Source organism: Coloeus monedula (genome assembly GCF_965178545.1).
Source record: "Coloeus monedula genome assembly, chromosome: 10".
Lineage (NCBI taxonomy): Eukaryota > Metazoa > Chordata > Aves > Passeriformes > Corvidae > Coloeus > Coloeus monedula.
Window position 1 is genome coordinate 9,176,706 of NC_138790.1, and position 27,259 is coordinate 9,203,964.

General features: G+C 39.2%; 1 protein-coding gene across 1 annotated transcript in view; it reads right to left on the reverse strand.

The window, feature by feature from the left end:
- The window catches only part of CUL3 (cullin 3), a 55,808-nt gene extending 28,994 nt beyond the window's left edge, over positions 1-26,814 (reverse strand). Inside the window, exons 1-3 of the mRNA XM_082288188.1 lie at positions 26,333-26,814; positions 7,663-7,860; positions 196-309 (exon numbers count right to left, since the gene is read on the reverse strand). Of these exons, the coding sequence (XP_082144314.1) occupies positions 196-309; positions 7,663-7,860; positions 26,333-26,398 (378 nt within the window). The 5' untranslated portion in view covers positions 26,399-26,814. The remainder of the gene's footprint in view (positions 1-195; positions 310-7,662; positions 7,861-26,332) is intronic.
- Between the last annotated feature and the right edge of the window lie 445 nt (positions 26,815-27,259).

Consider the following 27,259-nt stretch of genomic DNA (forward strand, 5'->3'; position numbering starts at 1 on the left):
ATCCAATTACAATTTCTCAAATGCCTGCAGCAGTCTTGTATGCACACAAAAAATTCTAAACAAGGGACAGAGAGCAGTCTTTGGAAAAAGACTGGTAAGCACGCCTTGGTTTTCACCCCTCTAGTTTATTTGCTTGGATTTGTCGAAGAGTAAATTTACTACACTGTTAAATGTGTGAAATAGCAGAATACCCACCATATACATCAGAATGTCTCTAATCATCACCATTGCTGTTTGATGATCATTCCACGCTTGGTTTAGTGTTTGTAGAAAGTTGTTATTCAAGGAGTTTAACACATCTTCTCGCACCTGAAGGAAAAAAAAAGATGCATTGACATAAACTCAAGTCAGCTTCTCCTGCAGCATTTAAATCTTAAACTTAGCTTCAGCACAAAAATTCTTGCTCCTCTGTGGATATGAATTGTGCGAAAAAGTTCTTGCTTTTCCTGGGTGCTGACTATCCCTACCTCTTATTTCCCTTCTGTGGAAAAATAAGTAAGAAAAATTATGCTAAAAACAAGAGAAACAAAATAAACACGGGTTTTAAATTTCAAAGGAATTCCTGAAATCTCAAATGTTAAAAATAGTCTTCGACAACTCCTCAAAGCTTTTATTTCTTGTGTTGTAGTGTTTCAATTGCTGGTAATTTTACTATCACAAGTAATTTCAGAACATTGGGTAGCAGCAGTAAATGCTACAAACAGGAACAAGTACAGGTGGAAAATGGGCCATAATGACATTGAGAGAGACAAGCTGAGACAGCATAAAGATATAGAAACAACAATTCTGAAAGGAACCAATTGCTTTGTGAAGACCAGACTCTTACATTAATACCAACAAGAATTCATAGAAAAAAGAAAGTCATCTTTGTTTTTTATGAATCTATTTTCAATTTGCAAGTTGATCTGTCTCCTCAACTTCAGACTTCATGCCTCTCTGCCACTACTCTCCCTACTAATAAAAAAACCCATCCAGATTCATATTTTGATTTTACACAGTAGGCATACACTGCAGTGCTCAAACTTGAAACTAATGTCAAAGAATGTAAAAAAATTGTATCAGAGTTAACAAAATGTGGGAATTGACTTTAGACATAACATGCAAAATATATTCTGCCCGCTGTTGTAACCAAACAGAATATTCACATTTATAGATTTGCACGGATACTTGGCTGATTGTGTAAATTTCAGTACAGAGGATCATACAAGGAAACAAAACACACATGCCAAGCAGCCACAAGCTGCACCAACATCTCATGCAACCACCTCGTCAACCACAGGCCTCATTCTGTCATTTCAGTTTTATGAAGTTATTAGGCCAAACCAGGGTAACAATTCTGTCTGCTACACTACTAGATACACTCACAAACTCAGATGAGCAAACTAGAGACAGAGCATGGCACATCATCCAACACAATGGTCTCAAGAAGCTCTGGAAACTTATCCCAGTAATATTCACCTTGTTACTGCATCCAGGCAACAGAAGTATGCCTAGGTTGTTCAAAGCTTTCTTACATCTTCAAACACCTACTCTGCAGACCTGAGCAAGGCCTCTCTTCCTTGCTTTTGGAAAACATAATATGCAGTCATAAGCACTGCTTAGCTGCCTCATTCTTTCTGATCACGATCATCATTTACCCTCTTGTCTCCCAAATGTGTGCTCTGTTGTCACCCAATCTCCATAGTTTTTAGCCAAAACAAATATGCATTAAAAACTTTAGCAGACATACTTGTGAAGAATATGCAGAATCTCCCAGAACAAGAGAAACAAACATGACATGGTTGCTTTCACTTCTTTGGTCAGTTTGGAAAAACATTGGAAACATTATTTGGTAGCTCATCCACACTGATAAAATTTACCAAAGCATGATTAGATTACAAGCACAAATAACCAAGGGTAGTTATTGATCAATTTTATGATACCCTTTATTTTAACAGTGCAGAGGCAGTGTGCTTTATAATTGCACACATCCCACATCCATCACACTAATCCTGCTGGGCTAGCCAGTGCCAAATCACACACCAACTGGTAACAAAAGTAGTGGATACTTGCCACGAGGTAGCAGTGACAACCTGCTTCCAAGCGGACACCAGCATGCTCTGCAATAGTGGCACTTCTGCTCCATATGGTATGCCACGTGGATTTCTGGAAATGGGCTTGAAATTCAGGAATGGATGCTGTACAACAGAACTACCCTCAGAGTTTCCCTGTGAAGCTTCTCAATGACATTCTTCTAGGTTTATTTTAAACTGCAGAGAGGTTTGGAAAGCCGTTCCTTCAGCTGCTACAAAAGGCAACCAAACTACTGCCAAGCAAATTATTGCTTACAACAACTTTCTAGTTAACAAGTGTTCAACACATTCCTTGTATGGGCCATTAATTCAGCAATACTACAGGGAAACTGCTATAATGCACAAAACATCTTAGCCATGCAAAGGTACAGAGTCACACCACCTTGGTAGAATAAATGATCTGAAGTAAAAAAATGTGTATGCCCACACTCTTTGAACAAGAGAAGAGACACAGCTGCTACACTGCCAAAGCCTTAGAAAATTTCAGTCTCAAAGATTTTTATCAGCAGAATATTACTTTCAATGAGCTGAGCTGGTAGTGATTTCTGTGACAATATTTGCAATTACAAAGTAAATTGAAGGAAAAGCCAGCTTAAATAGGACTGTCCATTTACAGATTCACTTGAAAATAAATTAGCAACTTCATAATATATGTAAGGTCTTCTTACAGTTGGAGCAAGGATGAAATCTTGCGTATAACTTCAGGCTCAACTGTATTTTATACTGGATACAGCTCTTCAGGAAATACAGAACCCTCCCCCCAAATAAGAGTAGCTTGTTGGCATAAGCTTTCAATACCTTTAAATAACTCTTTATTAAGTGTACATAAAGAAGACTTATGGCCTACTATTTCTTTCTTACAGTGCCTGGCCTGATGCAGCAGCACAAATAGTTCAGTTATGTAATTTCTACTACTGTAAAGACAGCTAGAACCTCCTGAGGGGAGGAGCAGTACAGAACAGCACTTTCTGAACTAAGGCCTCAAGCTCTCAGAACTTTTACCATCATTTCTTTTAGAAAAATCCAAGTAGTCTAAAAGATAATATTCTAAAACCTTAGGAGTCCCAAGTAGGTTAATGGATTGACTACCAGAAATGTCTGTTCATCCCTGCTGCTGCTATCCTACTGCTGAAAGGAAAAAACAAATACTGAAGAATACTGAGGATTCTGCACTGTAACATACTTTTGAGCAATTCCCTCGCATCCTTTTGCCCTCCATATAATAGCAGACTTGCTCAAGATCATCTGAAAACATCATTAAGAGAATATAAAGGCAGATAACACTTCATACATTGTCAGTCAGGCTCACAGTACACTCTAATGCTCAGTAGGTAATTTGCCTCCTACGCAACTTCTCATGTCATTCCTCCCTATTTCATTGATGTTATGGAAATATTTCAAACTCCCTGATGGAGATGACTCTCATCTCTTCCTTTTCTCTGCAACAGTAAGGGCAAATTTTAAAGCTTGCAAAGAATCCCAGACATAACTTTTTAAGTCCCAGAGTAGACACACTTCTTTCAGCCTATACCTGCACAAGCACCCCACAGCATTCCTTCTGCACTGAACACTGCCACCATGACCAGCTCTGTGCCCTCCTGACCAAATGTGTTCTCACATGCCTGCCTGTACTGTTATTCTGAAATAGCAGGTACTGGACAGACCCCTGAGGGACTGATGGCCATCGGGACTCTGAGCCATTGACCACAGCCAACGGGTGCAACCACCCAACCAATTTCTTATCCATTTAACTCCACTCATTGAATCTATCTCTTTCCAATTTAGGTAAAAGAAGGTTTTGGGGGGCCATGTCAAAAGCTTTACAGACATCTAGAGAAATTACATCTGTAATTCACTTATGTGGTCACTCTTCATAGAAGGCCACTGTGCTGGCCAGGCAAGACTTGCCCTTAGTGAAAGACTTGCCCAAATCACCTCCCTGTCATCCATGTACCTTAGCATAGCTCCTAGGGGGATCTGTTCCATGATCCTCCCAGACACAAAGGTGAGGCTGACAGGCTGTAGCTCCCAGGTTCCTCCTCTCTACAGTTTTGAAAGACGGGTACAATGTTTCCCCTTTTCCAGTCACCTGGAGCTTCACCTGACTGCCATGACTTCTCAAATATCATGGAATGGCTTGTCAGCTACATCAGCCAATTCCCCTCTGGGCTGCACCTCATTGGACCCCACTGATTTACGCATAAAAGGAACATTAAAAATATTATCCTGTAAACTTTTTAACTTCAGCTTCTTTTTTTACTGTAACACAAATGATGTTGCTTATCATCCAATGGTTTAGAGAGGTGTAAACTAAGCTCTGTGTGTTTTAAAAACACTTAACAACATTTGTGTGAAGTAATAAGACTAGGCTTGAGAAGTGTGAAGGAAGACCATCCACATCAAACTACAAGATTGTCAATGGGCAAGAAAGGGAGAAATCTGTGAAGTACCAAACGCACAGGAATTAAATACTTGAATTAAGATGAAAAGTTTCAATACTTTCAAAATTCAACAGTATTTTTAAATAGCTCTACATGCACTATACTTAAAAATAATGACGTCAATACACAGGTAAGGACAAGTTTTAGCATGTTCTTACCCCACAGTAAAAACAGGATAGTTCAAGACAGCTGACTTCTCTCAGTGATGCAGAGTACCTGGCTCACTAGTGCCGTCATCACACAGCCAGAACCTGGTGATTTGGAACTACAAACCATTGGGGTCTGCAAGTCTAAAACCAAGCATACTTGATAGTACCTCACTTGCATCATCTTGTCTTGATCATATTTGCAACTATTATTTTATTTACAATTAAACAAGCTGTAAAGACAGCGCACTGTATAATGTTTTCTTGTTGAGAAGTTAAATACTTTTCTCATTAGTGTTTGGTTATTAATTAAAACGCTGAATAAGCACAACTTTCACCTGGCAATTAAATAAGCATAAAGCACAAATACAGTTCTTAACCGTGCCTAGCCAAAAATGAAGGCTTGTGCTTTCCAAGCTTTAAAACTACTTGTAAAAACAACTGAACATACACACTGCCTCTACCTAGTCTCTTCATCTATTGTAAATTAACCAGCATGACTGGAATACCACAGGAACACAGATTTTTCTCTAAAAAGATAACACGGAGATGTGGGCAGCAAATGACAACTGTGACTCAATGATTAATGCAATTTCAAATTTGGGGTTGGCTCCTCAGCAGTGCTCCCTGAACTGAGTATAGTTCTTCAGTAAAATCTATTCATCTGAGAACACTTCCATTTTTATAAAAATTACAAAATTTAATGAACAATATTTCAGTTGGCAAAATTCCCCTCTTCTAAATTCCAGCGTCCATCACTGATTCTCTGAATAGAAGTCTCATGAAGACTTGTGATGAGAGCATTTATTGTTCATTAGCTACTTAAAATTTACCAGAGAATTGCTCTTGGAAAGACAGCGAATGTAAAAGATTTTGCTAAAATTTCTATGAAAAAAATGTGAGGTTAAACAAAACTTTTATCTATCTTACAAAAAGTACTAATGGCACAAACATAAGATGTCATTATAGAACTGATCCTATTCTTGATAAACAATGCACTTTTTTTTCCCATACTTCCATCTGTAAGTGCCTCAAAATAATGTGTCTAAGCAAACATTCAAAAGGGACAAACAGTAGCTTTGATTCTATATAAGTTTTTGTTATTGTTTAGAAATTTTTGGCATAAGCCACATTTTTTTCAGTCTTTTCCTTGGATTATTTAATTTATAGGCTGGCATCATCAGAATAATTCAGCCTCTTTAACTCTACAGCAATTAACTACTAAAACTCAGTTAGCCTTTCAAAAAGCTTTGGTCATCTATTTTTATGTTACCCACACATATGAATATAATTTGATTAATCACATTAAAGATCAGAATACTAGATCATCAGATAGAGAAGATTTTTTTTAAAGCATCAGATACAGGAATATTAAGTATCAGAAAGGCACTTCTCTACACTGCTATCTGTGCAAGTCCCCTCAGCCTCTGCACTGAAAGTACAAACTCAGAATCTTCTGCTCTTTTGTCAGCCTGCCACGATCAGCACTTCAGAATAATTAATTCTGCAAATGCATAATTTTAAATATACAAAATAGCTAAGAACTAAGATAAGTTGCAGAATACATAGGAACAAAGATAAAAAACCCTCCTCAAATTAAACCGGGATAAACTAAAGCCTAGGAATAATAAAAGTTTAGTGTCATGATTATTAAGTGCATAGGCACATACAAGAACAACTCACAAAAAGCCTCAGCCATTTGCCACATTTTATATGAATAGTACAGATTATGAATGCGCAGATAATGAAACCAGAAGTGTTTGAGAGTCACAGATGTGCTACAATTATAGAAAAGAACTGCAAATTATTTAGCCACTTCATACTTCATAGAGGATGTCTCCTCTGGCACAAACAGTAAAAAAGCCCCACATTCAAAGCAGTTTCAGACTGTATTTGTCTGGACCACACCTTTGAAAACTAAGATTGTAGAAAAGAAATAACACATTTCTCTGCCACAGCAGTAACTCCGGTTGGAATGCACGAAAAAGTCCCCAAGCACCCTGCATTATTTAGCCGTAAATCTCCCATCCATTCTCTGTAATTCAGCCAGAAGTAATCATCCAAGACACATGATGGTCTCTGACTTTCCTTCTCAGATCTTGTAAAAACAGGACAAAAACTCAGATACTCCATCTGAACCCACAGCCAGTATATGGGATCAAAGTGGACACGTATCTCCCTGCTATGGATGTTTCCATGAGGAGTAAGGCAGGCATCTCCGATAGGCTTGGAATCCTACTGCCACTAAATATTATCTGGAGTCCTAAAAAGCGAGTGTTAACTTTTTCCACTTACATATTTATTAATCAATTCTAAACTTCTCTCAAAGACTAAAGAGGTTGATTCCATGGTTTAACACAAGACCTGAAGATTCCTTTTCTCAGATGATACATCTTCAGAAACAGGAAGTTTCTGCAAGTCATTTTGACTGACTTACATGGTTTTGCAAAGGCTGCCATGGCAGAGTGTGAACTACTCAGGACTTTTGCTATTGCTGAGCTGCTGGTTTTGAACAGTGCATACTGCCTCTTCAAATAGCATAATCCCAGCACAACTGTCTCATTAACTTGTGAATTAGTTCATTAGCCCATAACAAACAAGCTGTTACATTAGTATTTATTTTGTTCCACAGATGAAAAAACTGACTGGCAAACAACACAAAATTTGGCCTAAGAAAGTCACAAAATGCCACCAAAAATGCCACAAATCTTAAAAAAAAAAAAATTATCAGGTCTTAACAGTTTTTCTTCAAAAAAAGTTGTTTCCTGTTACACATTTTCAAGCGCTTCCTATGGTCTGCCTTCCATCAGTAACTTATAACAAACAGTACCTGGAACATGAAATCATTTGAGCTTGATATTAGCTCCATGCTACCATTTTTGACAGAAGCTACACAATTGCAACACAAGGTAACATAGTAAAGTTAGATTTTCTGTCATTTAAGTAACTGTTCAGAATTCTTCCATATAAAACACTTCTATTTTAATTCATAAATGGACAAACCTTGTTTATTAGATGCTCAGTGACCACTTCTCTTAGTCCAGTGTAGAGTTTCTCACCGTGTTTATGCAACACCATTGTATAAGCATTTCTATACAGCTCTTCAAAACTGAGACCACTATTGTTCTTACGCTGAATCTCTTGGATTGCATTTTTCAGAAGATCCCAAATGCTGTTCACATATTTCTCATCCATAGTCATCTGTAAAAACAAAATATTACATTACTGTTTAGAACCAGAAAAAAGAATATAGATAATGAGGTAATTGCTCTGCCCCATCTTGTTGATTCCATTATCCCAAGATTTCCCAAACTTTATTAAAAGACAAACAGTATTTATGAAACTAGTACAGATTTCAAGGAATATTTATAAAAATTGTAATTTGTAAAAGTTTAATGGTTTTTCATATCAGAGCTGGAAATCCCCAGAATCCAACTCCAGAGCCTTTGCAGGTGGAAAGGCAGGTAATTGTGGACATGAGTCTCTTCCCTACTCTTCTTCCACAGTGTTAACACTGATAGATAGTTAACTCTCATTCCACATTAATACAGTATTTGGCACCTCATAATCTATACTGCTTAATCTGTTATTCAAATGCTGTAAACTTCAGTAAATACATGAAAAGAAAGAAAAAAGAACGATTCAGAGGAGAGAAACTCTTACAAGAAATAGTCTCAATACAACAGCAAACTTCTATCTAGTACTTAGTGAGAATCATTTCACAGCACTGCTTTACCAATGCAAAGGTGCTTCAGTATATGATGTTTTATAGATAAAGCAGTATCTGGGATTGCAAGTAAGTGTAGCAAAAAAAAAAAAAAAAATCAGATGTCAGTATTGCTTAAAGTCTGTGATTCAGCCAAGTTTCATCGCCCAAATGAAAAAAAAAAAACCAAACACTTTTAAACTGAAGCACTTTAAAAAGCAATGTTTAAAGCTAAGTTTGGTTTAGTTTATACAGAACCAGGAACTGATTTACCATTTTATAGCTAAAGAAAACAGCTGAAGACAGAAGGGGAAAAAGCTGCTATTGCCAGAATTACTATGGGAAGTGAAAATATCCCAGAGTCTATCAATACTGTCAAAGTAGCCTTGAAAATAGGAACTGAAAGTATTAAAAGAATAAAGAATAATAGTATGACATTATAGAGGAAAATTATGACCAGCTCTAATCTACCTCTCCTCCTTCCACCAAAACACACTAAGTGAACAGGGGAAAGATACGAAGACTAGATTGATTGCATTTGTAATCAAACACAATTATTTAGCAGAATTTTTTTCATTCCAAGTATATTTTAACATCTGTTTTCAAAATATCATGTTAAGTTTTCTAGGCATGATAAATAACAATACAGCTCACAATAAAGATAAGCCATTCACTTCCTTGGAAGGGAATGGGCTTCTGAATAAAATCAAAACAAGACACACCATCTTCTATCCTGCTCATCTTTTGGAGTTTTGGTTAAAAACAAGGCTTTTTATTATAAAAATAATCCTATGGCTACTTTTTCCACTCCTCTGATACCAGATCCACTTGACTACTAAACTCTATGCACCCCAAACTTAAGAAGTGTCATTACATATCAAAAAGCAAAACCAAAATAAAACCACAAACACGTTGAAAAAATTTTAGCTCCCTATCTCCTAAAAGCCAAGCCTCAAAGTAACAGAGGAATGGTGGATGGAATGTCACAGGTCGCTCCACAGTCCTTCCTCATTCTGCTACGCACAGCATTAAAAGGTCAGTAATTTTGGTTTTAATTTGCATTTGCTACATTGGTGCTTCTTCAGGGAAGTTATTTTCTACAGCCTTCCTGAACCAGCAATTTTACACGTACTGATAATGAAGGCAACCATTTAGAGTTGCAGACAGCAATCCAAGTAAAAGCTTTTCAGCTTCCCTTTCAAAAAACCAAGGTTTTGTTTTCAAACAGAGACTCCCCCTGCTAATCAAAAAACTCTCAGTCAACACAACCTTTTTATCTCAACTGCAACTTAATTGCACACTGTATTCTAAGAAAAGGTATGATCTGTATATACCAGGCAAATCACTGTGCACCAGTTTGCAGAGGTTTTACAGTGGTCCTGTTTCTGGGTTGGTCACAGTGAGCATCTCTGTATGCTACATACAGAGATAAAGCAGCACATCTGATAATTCAGATCCATTCAGCAAAAAGCTAAAAGTAAACTGTTTAATTCTTGTACTCTTAATCCAAATGCTATTAAAAAGACGAAGGAATGATTGCAACATTATTTCCTCACAAGTCCCTGAATACAAACAAGAAAACAGAGCTCTTTGCCACTTAAAAATTGACACACCACGAACTACTCTGAAAGCACAAGAAAGATCCACAGAAGATAATTTTAAGGAGCACACATCTCCATAGGATAAATATGCAGAAATATATGAAAAAGTATCATTAAATTATCTTATTACCTTTTAGGATTAAGCATTAAAAACTCTGCTTTTCAATGCAGCTTCCTATTCTGCTTCTGACTCAGATTAACATCTGTGAGGTTGTATGGGAACAGGTTTGCTCAGGTTCTAGGGTATCAAGTTAGAAGAGCACTGCCTTCCAAAAAGATCTAGCTTAACTAACTTGTTTGTAGCAGTGTTTTCTAACAAAGCAAAGACTCCTAATACTTTAAATAATTCCATTCTACTTGGCAGAAAGTCACTGCAGTAAAGTTTGAGAAAAAATGTATTATTTCCTCTTTGATGCTGAAAAGTTGTTTAGCATTTCAGCAGAAGAGGTCTTCCTGTATTCTCAAGGGTATGCAAGAATTGCAATGACTAAATCTATTCTTGGATTATTTAACTCTTAGGTTTATCTCTTTTCATTCTCATTCCTTAAATCAGGCTTGTAGGCAGATTTAAAATCCAAACAAATAACCAGTAAGTTTTTGATGATGCTGGAACACTGGCATTTTTCAGAACTCTCTACAAAAGCATCTCTGAAAACAGAACTGCGATCCTAATCCCCCAGTCTGACCCAACAATGAAGATTTATGCAACTCTCTAGATCCCCAGCAACAAAGTCTGTAAGTGATCCACTTCCACAAATACAAGATCAGAGCCCTGATGTTTTCCCGTGTTCATTCCCAGATTTCTTCTAATAGTTATATTTTAGAAGGGAAATCCACAGCTAGAACACAGTTGCCTTGCTTGTGTCCTGTATTCTTGCAGATTTAAGCAGAACCCAGACTGCTGCTTCTGCTGGTCTTTGAAAAAACCACACAGGTTTGGAAAGGCCTTCAGAAGGAAAATCCCAGTAATTTCAGTAGTGTCTACACCCAGATTCACCAAGATAGTTAAGAAGCCAGTATCCAAGCAGAGGAAATGTGTTAATGTACTCGCGCTTATCTGAACATTACCTTTCTTGGGGAATGGGAAAGCAACCAAGTCTGTTATTGGCAGGAGAGAGAGCTGTTTATAAGAAGCCACTGGTTGGAAAACTTCCACACACTGCTGCCCAAATGCTAATGATTCAAAGATGCAACTCGAGCACAAACATCTGAACTCAGAGTGTAGCACAAGTACTTCTTGAGGAAATTAGACTAAAATGTCAGTGTACATGAAAGTGCAATCATTTCACAAAAAAGAGACTGCAAAGGACTCAAAAGGTCCTTTATTCCACAGTGCATGATCAGAGACACTCAAGCCCCTTCCTTTAACAATGTTTGTCTACCATATTAAAATCAAGTCAAATAAACACTGTCAGCAATCTATTGCCATTATCACCTGTAAAGCAGGTAAAGCTGGTAACAGTCCTGAAGAGACTTCTCAGCCTCTCCCTCCTAGAAGCTCACAGGCACCACCTCTTCTGAGTAACCTGCCAGCATTCAATCGGAACAAGCAAACAGCAATTCTGATTGTTTTCTGATTAACATGTAACTTTATACAAAATGTTATCCGCCCCCTTCTAGTCATGTAGTTCAACCGGAAGTGCAACATCCCATTCCTAGGGGGAAAGAACAACCCCATGCATTAATAATGCCTGCTGGGGCCAAATGGCTGGAGAGCAGATTTGGCAGAAAAGAACCTGAGGCTCTTGGTGGACATCAAGTTGATGACAAACCAATGGGCCCTCGAGGCAAGGAAGATTAATGGTATCCTAGGCTGCATTTGGAAGAGTTGCCAGCAGGCCAAGAGGGGGCACTGCTCAGCACTGTGCTCTACTCAGCACTGAAAAGACACATGTAGAGCACTGTGCCCAGTTCTGGGTTCCCCAGTATAAGAGAGATGTGAACATACTGGAGACAGTCCAGTGAAGGGCCACAAACGACCCTCTAGAGTCAGCCTCTAGAGCAACCCTGCAGGGATCAAACCAGTGTATGTAAAATCCAAAAGAAGGGTGTACTGGAAAGGGAGCAAGCCTGGGCAGCGGTGCCCAGTGACAGGACCAGATACAACGGGCACAAACACAGGAGATTCCTCATGAACATCATGGAAACTTTTTTGTTGAGTGGGTGACCAGGTACTGGCACAGGTTTCCCAGGGAGGCTGCAGAGTCTCCATTCTTGGAGATATTCCAAAGCCATTTGGATACAGTCCTGAGCAATCAGTTCTAGGTGGCCCTGCTTGAGCAGCAGAGAGGACACCATGACCTCATGAAGTGCCTTCCAACCTCAACCCACTGGGTGATCTGGTGATACACATTACAGCTGTAAGCTGAGGAAGCCGGAAAACCAAGGCTTCCTGAGTAAATGTGATCTTTTCAAACTGCCTGTACCAGTCTTCCAACGGAAATGCATTGTAGGATAACAAAGGTGAGCAACAAAATACTTGTGGTCACCAGTAGAACCTGCCATTCGTTCCCTAGCTTATACCAACTACAGTCAAAAAACAACACTAAAACTCCCAGATGCAGGAACATCCAACATACCTGCTACTGGAAATCCATATTACTTTACAGAGAAATAAATGCTTTGGGGTATAACTTCCATTCTATTTACTTTAACTTTTACAACAGTTTCCTCTGAACACAACTTCATTCCATATTCTTATCAGTTGTTTTATCTTGTCACCATTTTGCTCTTAACACTACAGAGCTTGCTCCTCTTATATAACCATGCTTGAAATGCTGTGAATTGCAAGGAAAAATTACAGGAGTAAGCTGCTAAGAGCCTGCTGAACTCTTGATCGTTTACACCAGATTAAAGTAGCTATTTAGTTTTCTTAACAAGAGGTGGTTAAAAAAGAAGTGAGAAAGAGGTAAATAAACGTCCTACAGAGTGTCAGTAGGAGTATCCACCAGCAACAGCGACACACAAACCAGTACTCTCAAGACTAGTGACCAGACACAGCTTCTCATCCTTCTAGCAGAAGAAATTTCTAGACAAGTTCCATAAAGTTCCCACAAAGATCTCAGACCAAATAGCCATTGTTAAATCTCAGAAGTTTTAACAGACTGTCAACACACTTGCAGGACATTTTTACTGTTAAAAAGGTTGCAAACACTTCTACTCAGTTTTTCTACTGCGTAGCTGCAGAGTGTTTATCACGAGTCTACACATCAGCAGGTGAAACACGTCAATCTGAAAGTGATTACTGCAGAACAAGGCTTCTCAAAGTTTTCAAAGAAAGCAACCATCTGCCTCATTCCTTTCCACGACATCCTTCACAGGTCTAATACCACGGAGCACTGGGACAAGAACCAACTGAAATTACAGAACACAAGTGTTTATGCTCTCTACCTTGAAGGAAGTGAGTGGATACCAACAATTCAAGTTAGCTAGCAGTGCTGGGAGTAACACTTCCACCTAATAATTGCAATCTATTCTCACTCCCCCATTTCCTACCCCTCAGCAGAAAAAACAAGAAGGGTCCGACAGCTGTCATCTAAAACTGCCACCACAGGGGTGCAGTCCAAGAGGCAAAGGAGATTGTCACCAACAGTCTTCCCTTCCACTGCAAGACAGGATATTCATCAAGATGGTATTAAATAGTCTGTTACACAATAACTCAGTATCCTTAGCCTTTATCCTTCATTCTGGATGAAGTTTGGTTGAGGTTACCCAGAGAAGGGCAAGAGCAGCACATTTCCTGCCTCAGAACCTAATCACTATTTGAATTTTTATAAACCCTTTGAATATTGTTAATTTAAAAGACAAGAATTTACAATGACAGAGATATACTGTCTAGCATTTGCTCCAAGAATATCTCTGGAAAATGGCATATGGAACTACATTTTTTTCAACTACAGAAAAGATAAAATATACTCCTATTAATGTCAAATGGAGAGCTCAATATCCACACTTTTCTGAGTTCTGAAGTTTTCCTCACTATGTAATGATGAGTATCTGGAAGAGGATGCATGGGCTACACACACTCTCCCACCAAAAAAAAAAAAAAAAAAAAAAAAAATCAACTGATCTCTGAACAACCAAAACCACCACACACAAAGTTCCACAAAGGTCCTCAACAGTGTTATCTGAACAGGTTGACTGTGACACACCAAAAACATGACTGGAAGCAAAGAGAAGGAGCATGAAGAAAGTAAGGGGCACCCTGTCTCACTGCTCTTCTCCTGAATCTGGGCTATTAATCTTAGGACACCTGTCAAGAGTCACAGGGAAATCATAGAAATGTGCTACCAAAACTGTCCTAACAAGTAGGACACCTTTTGCTCCTAGGTGACCTTTAGCAACAACCAAAGATGACAATAGAGTATTATCCACATCTCCTAAGGAGTGTCAGGAAATGTCCATTACACTATTACACTCCCTCAGAGGGTGTGTGTGGTGGGAGGAATCAATGCCTATGGCTTGCTTATGACATCTGCCAGTTGTCATTTACAAGATTAAATACTGACACAATTTTTAATACCTGTGTTTTGTTCTTCACTCTTCCATTGATATTCAAGCATGCTTATGACATCTGCCAGTTGTCATTTACAAGATTAAATACTGACACAATTTTTAGTATCTGTGTTTTGTTCTTCACTCTTTCACTGATATTCAAGCATTGCCCTTGTTTGGGTGGACAAATCCTACAATAAACTTCTCCAGATTCCTCCTGCAGGGAAGATTCACAGCCTGCACCATGTTCCATTCCAGGCTCAGAAAATGAGCTGAATAACCAGTGCTGAGTGAAATCCTCTAAAGGCCAAGGGAAGAATCAACTCTAGTCTCACCCTCAGAAAGGCTTGAGCCTCTGCAGGCAGGGCTCCACGACAATACTTAACCAGTAATAAAAACGCAGGAACTGCAATACCCCACCTCTCCTACCCCAGCTTTACTCAGCAGAAGCAAGCAGAACATGCAATTAAATCAAAGAGGAGTCCTCCTCAACTGAAACATCCAAGAGCTTCAGGCGAAACCCGTTCCTTCTCCACTTTGCCTGAATTGGTTCGGCAGCACTGAAAAGCTGTTCTGCCAGCACGGGGTAGATGGGTTAAGTAGCCTAAAAGTGATTGCTCCTTAAGAGAAGGAGTCACCTCCCACACAATGATTGACAGCTTTGGTTTACCTCCAAGGCACTGTCTCAGAACATGCTAGTCTCTTCACGAAAAAAGTGCTACTTTGGGGTAGAGGCTTGAAGAGGAAAGGGGGTTGGCTGCTTGGTTTTAAGCTTTACAGCAAAATGTAATACGCTCCAAGAACTTCCTTTAATAGTAAATCCCAGGGAAATAGATTTGTTTCTTCTCTCAAAATCTAACATTTGCCTGCATAGTAGCTAGGCCTAACAGGAGTTTCATTACACTACAGCAACATTTAACAGCCTATATGAAAAGTTTAAAACAAGTCTTTAATAGAACATGTAATACTGCAGCAACAGTTTTGACATGTTTAGGCAACTGAACAAAATTAAGGATCAGATACTCATTTATCTTTCATATTTTAGGAACCAATTCAGAAGAATGAGACTAATCTTGAACTGCCAACATACCTCTCTTACTCTAGATTTCAACTTCCCTTTAACACAGTTTGTTTTTCCCAAATTTTTGCCCTTCCTCATCTTTAGTCCTGCAAATCTATGGAACATAAAATGCTGAAGGAAAGGGGAGGAAATTTAGAAAAACGACTCCTCCCAAACACCTGCTTCATCTAAGACTATGAACTATGTAAATTTGAGCAGCCATCACTTACCAGATAAACACAAGGCAGAAGATAAATAAAGCTTTTGTTTCATTTCTTTAAAAAAATGCAAAAAACGGAGACACTCTGAAGAGGCAAACAAATAAACTGAAACACAAAGTTACACAGTAGTGGTTCTGTGAACAGAGACAACTTTCCTCTTACAGACCTTTACATACTTTCCCAACACTATCCCATACTAATGAGAAACTACAAACTGTTATACTCCCCAAAAATCAACTTATGAGTTCACTTTGCAATTTATGATGTACAACTTACAAAATCCACCTTCAATCACTCTGTTAATACAGATAAAAAGAACTCTCATTAATACAGACAAAAGCAGAATATTACTTGTCTGAGTGGGCCAATGAAAAATGAATGCTGGCTCACCAATCTCATTTTTCATCCACTTACTGGTATATATGGATTCACCCAGAGCAGTCTTCAAGGTTCTCTATAAAAACTGCATCAGTTGATTAAGTAAAAACTTGGGATAACCAAAGTTGGTACCATCTGCATCTGCGATCACTCATACAAAGCTTAACTCTGTCTCTTCCACACTCATCTGACTTCTACTTACTTCCCACAAAACCCAATGCTTGAAATAAACATGCTTAATTCAGCAAGGATTAATGGATGTTGTCCTCCAACAGGACTGGATACTGAGGAAAAGCAAAGAGAACACACCAAAATTAAGTTCTTTTCAACTTAAACTTTCTAAGATGCTACTATTTACACTAAAGACTTTATTCTACAGTTGCATGCTTTGCCCAAAAAGGATAGCAGAATAGTGTTTAATTAAAATACAGAAATCCAAGTTTTCATAACATCTTTTTTTTTCCCCAGCATGTGCAGACAAATCTAAATGCCTTTCAAATATCAAAAGGCATTAGCTGTAAATGAGTAAATCTCCCCTGCCATGATGCAAGCTTCTGCCCACCTGACATCACATTATGAAACTTGTTTTTAAAAAAATTGTATTTAAAAGAAAACAATTAATTGGTTTTGTTCAAGCTTCTAGAAGAACTGAACTGATAAGAGGCTAAATCTAGGAAATTCTAGCTCAAAAGATAGTTGACACTGATATAGAATGGAAGTGCTTATACAGCCAAAAGAGTGACATTGTCTGTATTATAAACCAAGGCTCTTTCAAAAACATTCAGTGACATTTCTACAGTGCTCATTACTACAGCACCTGAAAATGGAGGACTATAAAACACCTGCAATGAAACGACTCATTTCCCAAGAGCACTTCACACTAACAAGGGTAAAGAAGAACTGTCTATACTGCTGTATATATACTATATACTGCTGTATACTGTCTATACTCTTACTTCTTTGGAAACTCAGAGCTGAAGTCCAGATTTAAGTTCACAGTTCACAAACTCTGATCTTTCACTTTTAGCTTTGCAAATTAACAGAAGCATTTTCAGACCTGAAGTAAGTTTTTGACTCATTTTAGTAGATGTACTGTCACCTATGGTGCAAATAATGTGGGGGGGAAAAAAAGTGTTTTGTGTCAGGATTCCTTAACTCAAGAAAAACCCATTCTGAATGAAACAGAGGAAGAAATATAAGGATTTGACAGGAAAGATCTGTCTACTTCCTCTGTCCTATCCAAAAGGATAAAAATTATTATCAATATTTTGAAGATTAATGAGAAGTTCAGAGTCCTCTTGACTCACTTCAGAAGTAGTAATCCTAAAACAACTTTCCTCAAATTAAAGCTACGGAAAAAAAAAAAATAAAAAGGCTTGTGTAACAGGAGGAAATATGTTCCTGAAAGAAATACAATAGCTTTGTTTCTATGCTAAACAAAGTTGGTGTTAAAAGAAAATATTTGAACCTAATTAGAACAACAGAATATGGAACAAAGAAAAGCTGGATTTCTGGGAGTGAATCATCCCTCTCACATGTCAGTAGGACTCTGGAGGTCTAAAAAGTATGGGGAGGGACAGGTACAGCTCAGCTGTGTATCTGTGGCTGTCAAATAGGCTCTTGGCAAAGGTGAAAAGATAAGACAGTGCAAACAGTGGCACAAAGTTTTATAAATTACTGGGCATGTCTTTTCCCATTTACAAACAGGGCCAAATCCTAAAAATTTCATTGAAGTCATTTAGCATTCCACTGCAATTAAAGCTTGTAAGAGCCAAGGACAAGCTTTTCAAAACCTGAGAACTGTGTGACTTTGAGCAAACTACACAAAATATACTTGCCTGCAAATTTCCTCAAAGCAGCTTACTTGAGATAAGAGGCCATGTGCAGGCTCTTACACTGCAGGAGAAGGTGGGTCATTCCTCTTCCACTGGACTTACTTCCAATTTACTAAGACTTAAGAGCAAAAAGGGAAGTTGTTTGCTTACATATAACCTAACAAGATTTGCTAGCAAAGACTGAAGATCGCTGGAAATCTTAAATTTCAATGGGATTTAGGTCCGTGACTCTCTTCACTTCCTTTTACAGCAGTGTGGGACCTCAGCATTGCAGGTAACATGCAGCAGATTGTCTTGACAACAGGTCACTGTCAGCAGAAGCAGCACCTTTATACCCCAGATCATTCCTAACCCTAAACTAATAGAAATACTGTTTTTAACCTAGCCAAAATAGATTAAAACTTTGATTCAGTATGTGGTCATGTGTCGATTTAGTTTTAAGACCATCACCCAACAAACACTATAAAGCAGAACTAAAAAGCCTTAATTTAATAAGGGATTAAATTAATTAGGTTTTTTTGGCACATCTTTTGTATTGATGACTTGTACAATATTAACATTATAATAACCTTAAAAAAAGGTAACAGAGATGCTGCATGCCTCAATCCCAGTTAAGAAGTGTCAAAGGAAAGAGCAATGCTGGTCTGCACATCCATACCTTCTGTGGAGGCATCAAGTCTCCTCAGAGTATCATTTATCCAAGTGAAAAAATCTATTAGTTCATTAACTTTCCAGCTTTGATGACCTGAATCCAGAAAGCTTCCCTGAACCACAAATAGCCCATTCCTCACCTACTCAACACTGAAGGCAAATCCCACAAGGATTGTTTCTGGGTTTTTTTTCAATTAACCTACAAGTAGCTCAGTATTTTACAATTGTTCAAAAAATCAACACTATTTAAAGAGGAATCTGTGAAATACACACCAGCTCATACAGATTGTAGACACATTTCCTGTAGTCATTTTAAAACAAGGAACACAATGAATGATGAGGGAGATGAAGGAAGAAAGGGAGATGGTAGAGCTGAAGGACCTTGAAAGGTTTTGGGGGCTTGATGATAACTCCTCCTCCATAATAACAGCATCAGAACAATTCGAGAACTTGCATAGGAATTGAAAGACAAAATTTGATGGTGAACAGAGGCCAACACAGGATGATTCTTTTTTCCCTCCTCAGATTACTTCAGGTAGGAGAAGGAAGATACAATTAATAAATCTCTTACAAATTTACAGATAATCAATACCCCTGTGTCCTGACAATAACCTCTCTCTGGGGAATTTCTGTACCACACGGTGCATACACCATGATCAGATGCACAGATCAGCAGTGCCTGGAAAACTTAAGACTAACACTGAAATGATTGCAAGAGAAAAAAATTCACAGGTATACAGAAAATTAAATTCATGTATATAATATAAAATAATAGGTCCACTCAGATGCTATCAACAGTTTAAAAACAAAAGTAGTGTGGAAGTAAACTGTTTATTTTAACAATGATTCTTCACATACAAAATGTAGAGAAACAGACACGCACACCCTATGCTCAGACCACATGTAGTCTAGGAAATTAATGTTATGAATTTATTACATAAGCTTGTCTAATTTTATATCATTCACATGTATAATTTAAGTTATTGCATTAGTTTATATTTATTCTCATTAGCATTAAACAAAAGTTGGCATTTCCACAAATGCACCTCATTCATAACCATAAACCAATAAAGCAAGTTATCTGCTCACATTTTGCATAGTATTATACCTTACTTAAACTACAAGCAAGACAGCTTCAGCTCTCAAGCACTGATTTTATACACAGCTAATTAAAGAATTGAGGCCACTCCACTGCAAACACCATCCAAACATACATGTTTATTACAGTGTTGTCCTCCTTGCAGCACTAGGTATTAAGTGCACTTTTCACCTTTCCTAAAATGTCAAAAAAGTCAATATGGAAGTTCTTTTGTTAAGCCATCTAACAGTATTTACTTATGCTGAGATGTCAGTACTTGTACCCCCAGAAAAGAAACATCAGTAATTAAAAAATTCTACCAGCTTTAGCTGACATTCAGAAAAATAAAATAATCATGAAATTAAAAGTATGCTTGGCTGTACTGGAGTTTTCTACCATGCTACTTTCCTGCTCTATGTTTTCACAAAACCTGACTCAGAATGAAAAGCATGACCTTACTCCTCAAGAGCTGGTTTTCCACTTGTACAGCTACTAGAAATCAAAGATAACATCCAGCGAACATATGTACAAAGTCAAGAACCTATTTTAGACTGTAACACAATCACTGTTTTATGAATGGACTCAATCAAACTATCTTAAGAAAAATCTGTCCCAGTCTATCACAAAATGTTTTCACCACATACAGGGACACTGACACTGCACATCAGTGGTGGTGATGAAAATTTAAAAGCACCTGCACTCAGACCATCTGCCCTACAGATCAAAGCCTAAGACTTCAGAATACCTGTTTGAAATGCTGAAAAATGAGGTCACTTATGCTGTATGTAACTGTCCAGAATAGAATAAAAGGAACATTTTGAAAATTTTTACTCTTATAGAAAAAAGCCTATTTTTATGTTTCATACTACCATTACAATTATTCATGCAGAATATCAAAAATTCTTCAAGAGTTTTATAGCCACTCTCATAAAGTTCTTTTACCTACCACTACCAGGGAAAACTAGTAATTCCTGCTTATTACTATACAAGTAAAATTCTGTGCATTACTATACAAGTCAAGTGAAGGGATGGAGACACCTAATGAAGCCATTTGAAAAAGCTCAGATTGAATTAGCCAGTATAAAAATCCTAACAGAACACTTTAGCTTTAGCCTTGTCATCCTGTGCAAAATCAAGCAAATTTCAAATACAGCAAGCTTCATCAATGGCACTGCTCCTTCCAGTGCCATGCAGAGGCACTGGCTCAAAACTCTAACAATGATTGCTCAGAATTTAAGACCAATTTAGCAAGGAAAAACAAGAAAATTTGCAACTGAAACCTGAACGTCTACAGAACTGAGGAATGCTAACGAGATTAGGTTAGGCAAAAACTAAAAGATAATATGTACATTGTGTTACAAAAAAACCAACCAAATAAAAAAACCACTTACAACTAACTACTTAGACTACCCTGGAATGAGTGCTGTCACCTCTTAAAAATTCTAAATATATTATTAGGACATTCAGTTTGCTCACAGCATTTCATGAAAGAAAAAGATAATGTGAAAACTGGAAGGACTTCATAAGTTTACATGTCCAGTAAATAGCAAGTATTTCCTTATTTTTCTTAATTTGCAACAAAAAAACTTCCTTTGACTAAGACAAACAGTGTTTTCGTTTTTTGGTCTGTTTTGTTTCTAGTTTTTAAGCCTATTAAAATTTCAGTTGTGAATATGAACTTACAACTGCAAATGCTACATGGGTTAAGCTAAGATGCTCTCGTAAATGTCTGAGACTATAAAGTAATCAAGATTCACAAGCCAAGCATGTAAAACATGGAGTTAACCAGGTGATCTTGCGGCACATGGTATGTTCACATTATTTTAGTCAGAGATGAAATAACCTGCAGTAAACCACCGCCCAATTCCACTCTTTTCCCACCTTCCATGCCTCCCCATGCTCTCCCCAACACTCAGGCTCTGAGGGTTATAAGCCACAGCAGATCCTCACATACTGCTTACATAACCTGAATGCTTCAAAATTTAACCACACTTCAGTGTTTTTTCTTGGGGTTATCTGCTACAAGATGCTCAAGATGGACAAAATTTACACCAACTTCTGGATCTGATAGATCTACACATTGCAGGCTGAAGTACAAATTTAACAAACTTAATCTCAATTTGCATCATCAATTCCCCAAGACTCAAAACAAACCACAGAAGCAGTTGGTGCTCCTTGAAAAAAAAAGCCTTCTGCCTACACAAAACTTAGAACAAGTGGCTGTTAGAGCGAGGAGAAAGGAGTGCTGGCAATGAAAAGATGAGTCTTAATATTTGCTCATGGAAGAGCTGGAGTTACTTACTTCTAAGTTTATATAACTTTCCTTGAGGAAGTAACATCAATTGATAAACAGTTGAAAGAAACAAAAGGCTGTCTTTCTGCAGAAGATTGAACAAAATGAGAATTCTCTTAGGCACTAGTATTTCAAATAAAATTAGTCAGTGAAACTTATGTATTTTTTTAAGACTTGTTCTATATTGCAAGCGCATGTGTAGAACCTCTCTAAATGCTGTGAAGAATTCATAATATAACTATGTAACACTAATCCACCAAAATAGTTCTGAGAACTGGCAAAACATTACTTTGTAGCACTGCTGTAGAGAAGAGAGACAGCTCTGCAGGAAAGGAAAATTATGGAAAGCATTCAAAAACCCCCTCCAACTGTAATGACCAAACCCAATAACCTACACTGGGTCATGCTGGTTTTCAGAAAGATCTGTTTAACCAATCTTATGGTGACACCTGCATTGAGAGAAGAATGAGCTCTTGTAAAAAAGTTCATTCAACAATGCTTAATGTTACTTGTTTTTAAATTTTGAAAATTAATTCCCCAAATGCTTTCTGAATTCTCACAATCTGTTTATTTCTGTAAGAAAGGTGCATTTTTTTTATTATATATAACTTTTCCATCAAAACACATTTAAGGCTACAGTTTTCCACTGGCTAGCCAGTGACAGCAAAACAGATCAAATATACTTGCAGGAAACATAATTTATACATTCTAGATCTCCCTTACAGAAATCACATCTCTGCAAAAGTTTTAAGTGCAAATCTACCATTTTTGGCACCACTTTTCACAGATCAACTAAAGCATCTTAAAATCAGATTTGCTGCAAAATTGTCTGAGAGCTTTGAAAGTTATTCCGGTAGCCAGCAGTAATGGGCTCACTGGGAGTTAAGGAGTGAGAACCAATTTGAGAGCACCTTTAAACCAGGGAATGAAACAACCCCCAACACTTCTTCAAAACAGGTGCAATTAATTCACGTTCTGTAGTTGTATCAAACCTGCATTTTCATATGATGCACATGTATTCAGTAGACTACTGCACTCTTCCAAATAATTTAAAAACCCAACTTACTAACTACAGTCAACTTACGTCATGGACAATTATTTGACATTTCTGAAATTTGGTTATTTTTAGCATCCATATTCATATCTGTTGCAGCGTGTATGAATTTGAAACAACAAAATTTGAAGATTGCTTAAGAAAAAGGAACCTTCTGTTTCTCAAAAGCTCTCTTCCACTGCTCCATCTCTGGCTTTAACATCACCCTGAATGCTCTCTGGATAGACCTTATATAAATATGGAACAGCTATATTTTATGGAGGTGTTAAAAGTACCAGAATACTGAAAGTAGCACACTGGAAGTCTTCTACAGTGGTACATAAGGATAACTGCACTTAACCTCATGAGTTTGCTTTCCTGAATATACAACAAACTCTCTTAGAAATTTATTTCTATTATTCTTCCCAGGTTTGAAATATGCTCAAGTCTGAAGCCTCAGAGAATGTAGCCTCATCTGGACTACTTCTGATGCAAAGTTTATCTTTAAGTCACGATGAACAAGAGAATACAAGAAAGTTCTTTTTAGTTAGACAGTTTATAAATGAGGAAAAGAAATACTTTTTTACTATTGTGAAAAGAAAAACTGGTTAAACATACAGAAAGCCATTTTCCTCAGTTACTTTTGATTACTGTACAACTCACTTCAGCAAAACAGTGTACCCCACGTCATTGCCATTGAGGTACGAAAAAGTCCATCACAGCACATACCAGGAGCTAGCAAATCTTAATGGATACTTGGGATGATAGATAATCTGGCACCAATTACAAGAATAATAAAAAAGAAATCTAGAATAAAACAAATTCCTAAGCATTAAGATCTCCAGGTAGAAGACTGGTGCTTGTCCAGAGTTTTGGTCCATTTCTACTAAATTTTTCTTAAGGCAGAAAAGGCAGTCTTAATCAATATTTGGCAAATTACTATTTCTCCCTTCCTTTGGCTATTATAACACATAATAACAGAAGTATGGAATGCATTATAAAAATGTAAAATATTAAAAAACCGGAACCTACTCGGAGGAAGTTATGTTAATACTGCTATGCTCCAGGAACACAACCACTCCAATTTGGCTATTTCTAGCCTAATATAATAGTAAATAGCTACCTCCATGCAAGAAGCAAACTAATCTGAAACAGGAAGACCTCCTGAGGAAACATGATCAATAAGAAGACAAATTGAAGCAGCCTACAAAATCACCTCTGGAAGCATTCTTAATTGAAAGCTGAAGAGCAGAATCACTACATTTGGGACAAAAGAGTGAGGATCCATAGCTGCTGCATGAGTACTACATTTTCTAAATATAGACTCTACCCCCCACAAAAATGACACAAATAATGCCACTGCAGTCACTAGCACGAAGTTATTTCCTGAACCAAGCTTTACAACCACTTAGGCCTACACAAAATGTGTGTTCAGATTTTTACATCAACTACAGCTGCTGACTTCTGCAATTAAGAAAGGGAAACCCCTCCTAATCTCTTAACAAAGTACATGCTTCTTTTCTATAAACACTTTATCAACAGGATTGTCAACAAAATGTCTTAGGTAAAAAAAAAGCTATGAGGGAACACCTGGAAAGTTATTATCAACAGATGTCCCAACAGTTGTAGGCCTTGATGACTTGTGACTTACTGAGTTATTTTAGGGAGAAGACACTTTGTTTTTCACATTTTAACCTAGATATTCTTTAAGCAACTGAAAAGAAAGACAATACTAGTTAAAATAGTTAAAAAAAAACTTGACAATATTTAACTTTATGTAAGAACAGGGCTCCATTAGATCATTTCTCACCCCCGCAAAACAAATCTCACATACAGAAGAGGTGAAAAATACAAACTTAAGTTTATCCCATTGTTAAGTCTGCCTTTGTTGTCTGACCCATAGCTACATGTTCACAGTTCGAACACATGAATCTGTTTATCAAATTAAAAGACTGCTATCTTTGGTGCAGTTTGTTACAAAACATGCACATTGCTTTTGTCATGGCTTATTTTTGTACAGGTTTTCCTACTAGTTGTTAGTAAAACCGTGACCACATAGCAGCAAGTCTTCTCCTTTATTTCTATAATCCAATACTGATACTCAGAAAAGGCTTTTTAAAGAAATAAATGAAATCTGGAGATGAAAAAACCTATCATCAGCTAAAATTCCTAATTTCATAGTCCACTTTTTTCTTTTTGCTTTTACCACTAAATGCAACTGTCAATGATTAAAAGTAGAGGAAACTGCTGTAAAGTTGTCTTCTCAGAATATAAAGAACCTTCTAATTTCATCAGCAAGAGATTGGATGAAGCAAATATATTGATATATGCCTTGCCAGTGAAATGAGATAAACAGGTATGTCCAGTTCCTCTATAAAGGCACAGCACATTAGTTCTACACCACTGCCTACTGCATCGAAAAGTTAACACTAAACCCTAAAAGCCAACACTAAGCCTTAAAAGCCAGAGACTCAACTAAGTATCTTCTCTTTAACATATACACCGCTGAACACACACACACACTCTTCCCTGGTCATCCTCCGGCAGACTGAACCTTTCCTATTCCTCTCGTTCCCCAACGCCATTACTCGTGCTGTAGTTGTTATTCTGCTGTAAGCTTTAATTGAACCGACTGTCAAAACACAGCAGCGTTATGGCACTTTAAATTAATAATGTGGCTCCTTCCCCTCTGTAACTCAAAGGGAAGGCACGCTCACGACTCTACCGAACCTGCAGCAAAGTTACCTATGCCTACATGTTTATAGTAACACCTCCTGAACAGCTGGCATTGTGCCATCTAAATTTTATAATCATACTACTTATAGCCTCTTCTACGGAGCGGAGAGAGAAATTCAGCAAGAGGAAACTCTGCAGAAGACATAAATAAACACTTCCCCCCCACACCTTCCGGGGCTAACTAATTTTGTTAATGAAGGCACATAAGCTTCGGTTCCCTCTTTGAGGCCTTTTCCTTGAAAACAAAGAAATCAGCCCCCACTGCCCCCCTCTCCAGTGCCGTGCGCGGATCTTCATAATTGATTTGTTTGACTGATGAGGGAGGCGATAATCGCGGGGACCACTTCCTCCGCCTCCCACTCGCCGTGCAGCACAGAGCACCGCTTCCCTAAGGAGCAGCTCCCGCACGCTCCCCCGCCGCGCAGGGCGCAGGGGGTGCCCGAGACCGGCTGACAGCTCCCCCCACCCCGTTCGCACCCGCGGCCGCCGCTGCCCGCGCCCCGCGGCCCCGGCGCACATCGCGGCCCACAGGGCGCCGGGGCCTGCGGAGGCCGCTCGGCTGGGCCCGGCCCAGGCCCGGTACTCACGGGGAAGGCGCGGATCCGCATCTTGGTGTCCTTCCGGCTGCCCGTCCCCTTGCTCAGGTTCGACATCTTCGGGCCCGGCGGCGCCTCCGGCGCGGGGCGGCAGAGCCGGGGGACGCGCGGCGGGGCGGCAGACCCGGGAACGCGGCCGGGGGAGGCCGCTGGCGACCTTCGCTGCGAGCGCGGCCCCGGGGGGGGCACGGAGGGCGCGGGGGCCGGGCCGACCGGGCCGGGCCAGGCGGGAGAGGCGGCGGCGCGGGCCCCTCGCTCCGCTGGCGGCGCTTCCTTCAGCCTCCGCCGCGATGGCGGACAAACATCGCTCACTGCGCAGGGCCGGGAGCCCCCCCTTCCCTTCTCTTCCTTCCCTTGCTCTCCTTCCCTTCCTTCCCTCCCCTCCCACCGCCCGGCACACTCGGATCCGGCCGCGGTGGGGCGGGGGCGGCGGGAGGGCCGGGGGCGGGGGCGGAGGGGGGCCTCGCCGCTCTCGCGAGGCTTCCGCCACTCTCGCGAGATGTCCGGTCTCCGGCGGGCCGTCACCGCCGCGGCGGGCCGGGAGTGGAGGGCGGGGAAGGCGCCGCTGATTGGCGGAAGGCAGAGCCGCGCGAGGGGGGCGGGGCCAAGGCGGGCGGGCGGTGCGTCCCGTGAGGGTGGCGGGGCGGCAGGGTTGCGGGTGTCCGGGAGAGTTTCCAGTCCCGGCGGTGCTACAGGATCGCGGAGTCATCCGGGTTGGAAGAGACCTGTAGGATCATCCAGTCCAACCGTCCACTCAGCGCTGGCACTGTAATCCCATATCCACTAAACCACATTACCCAGCGTCAGATCCAGACGCCTCTTAAACACCTCCAAGGATGGCGACTCCACCACCTCCCTGGGCAACCTAGTCCAATGCCTGCTCCATATCCCACTTGTCGGGCTTTGTGGCAGTTGTTT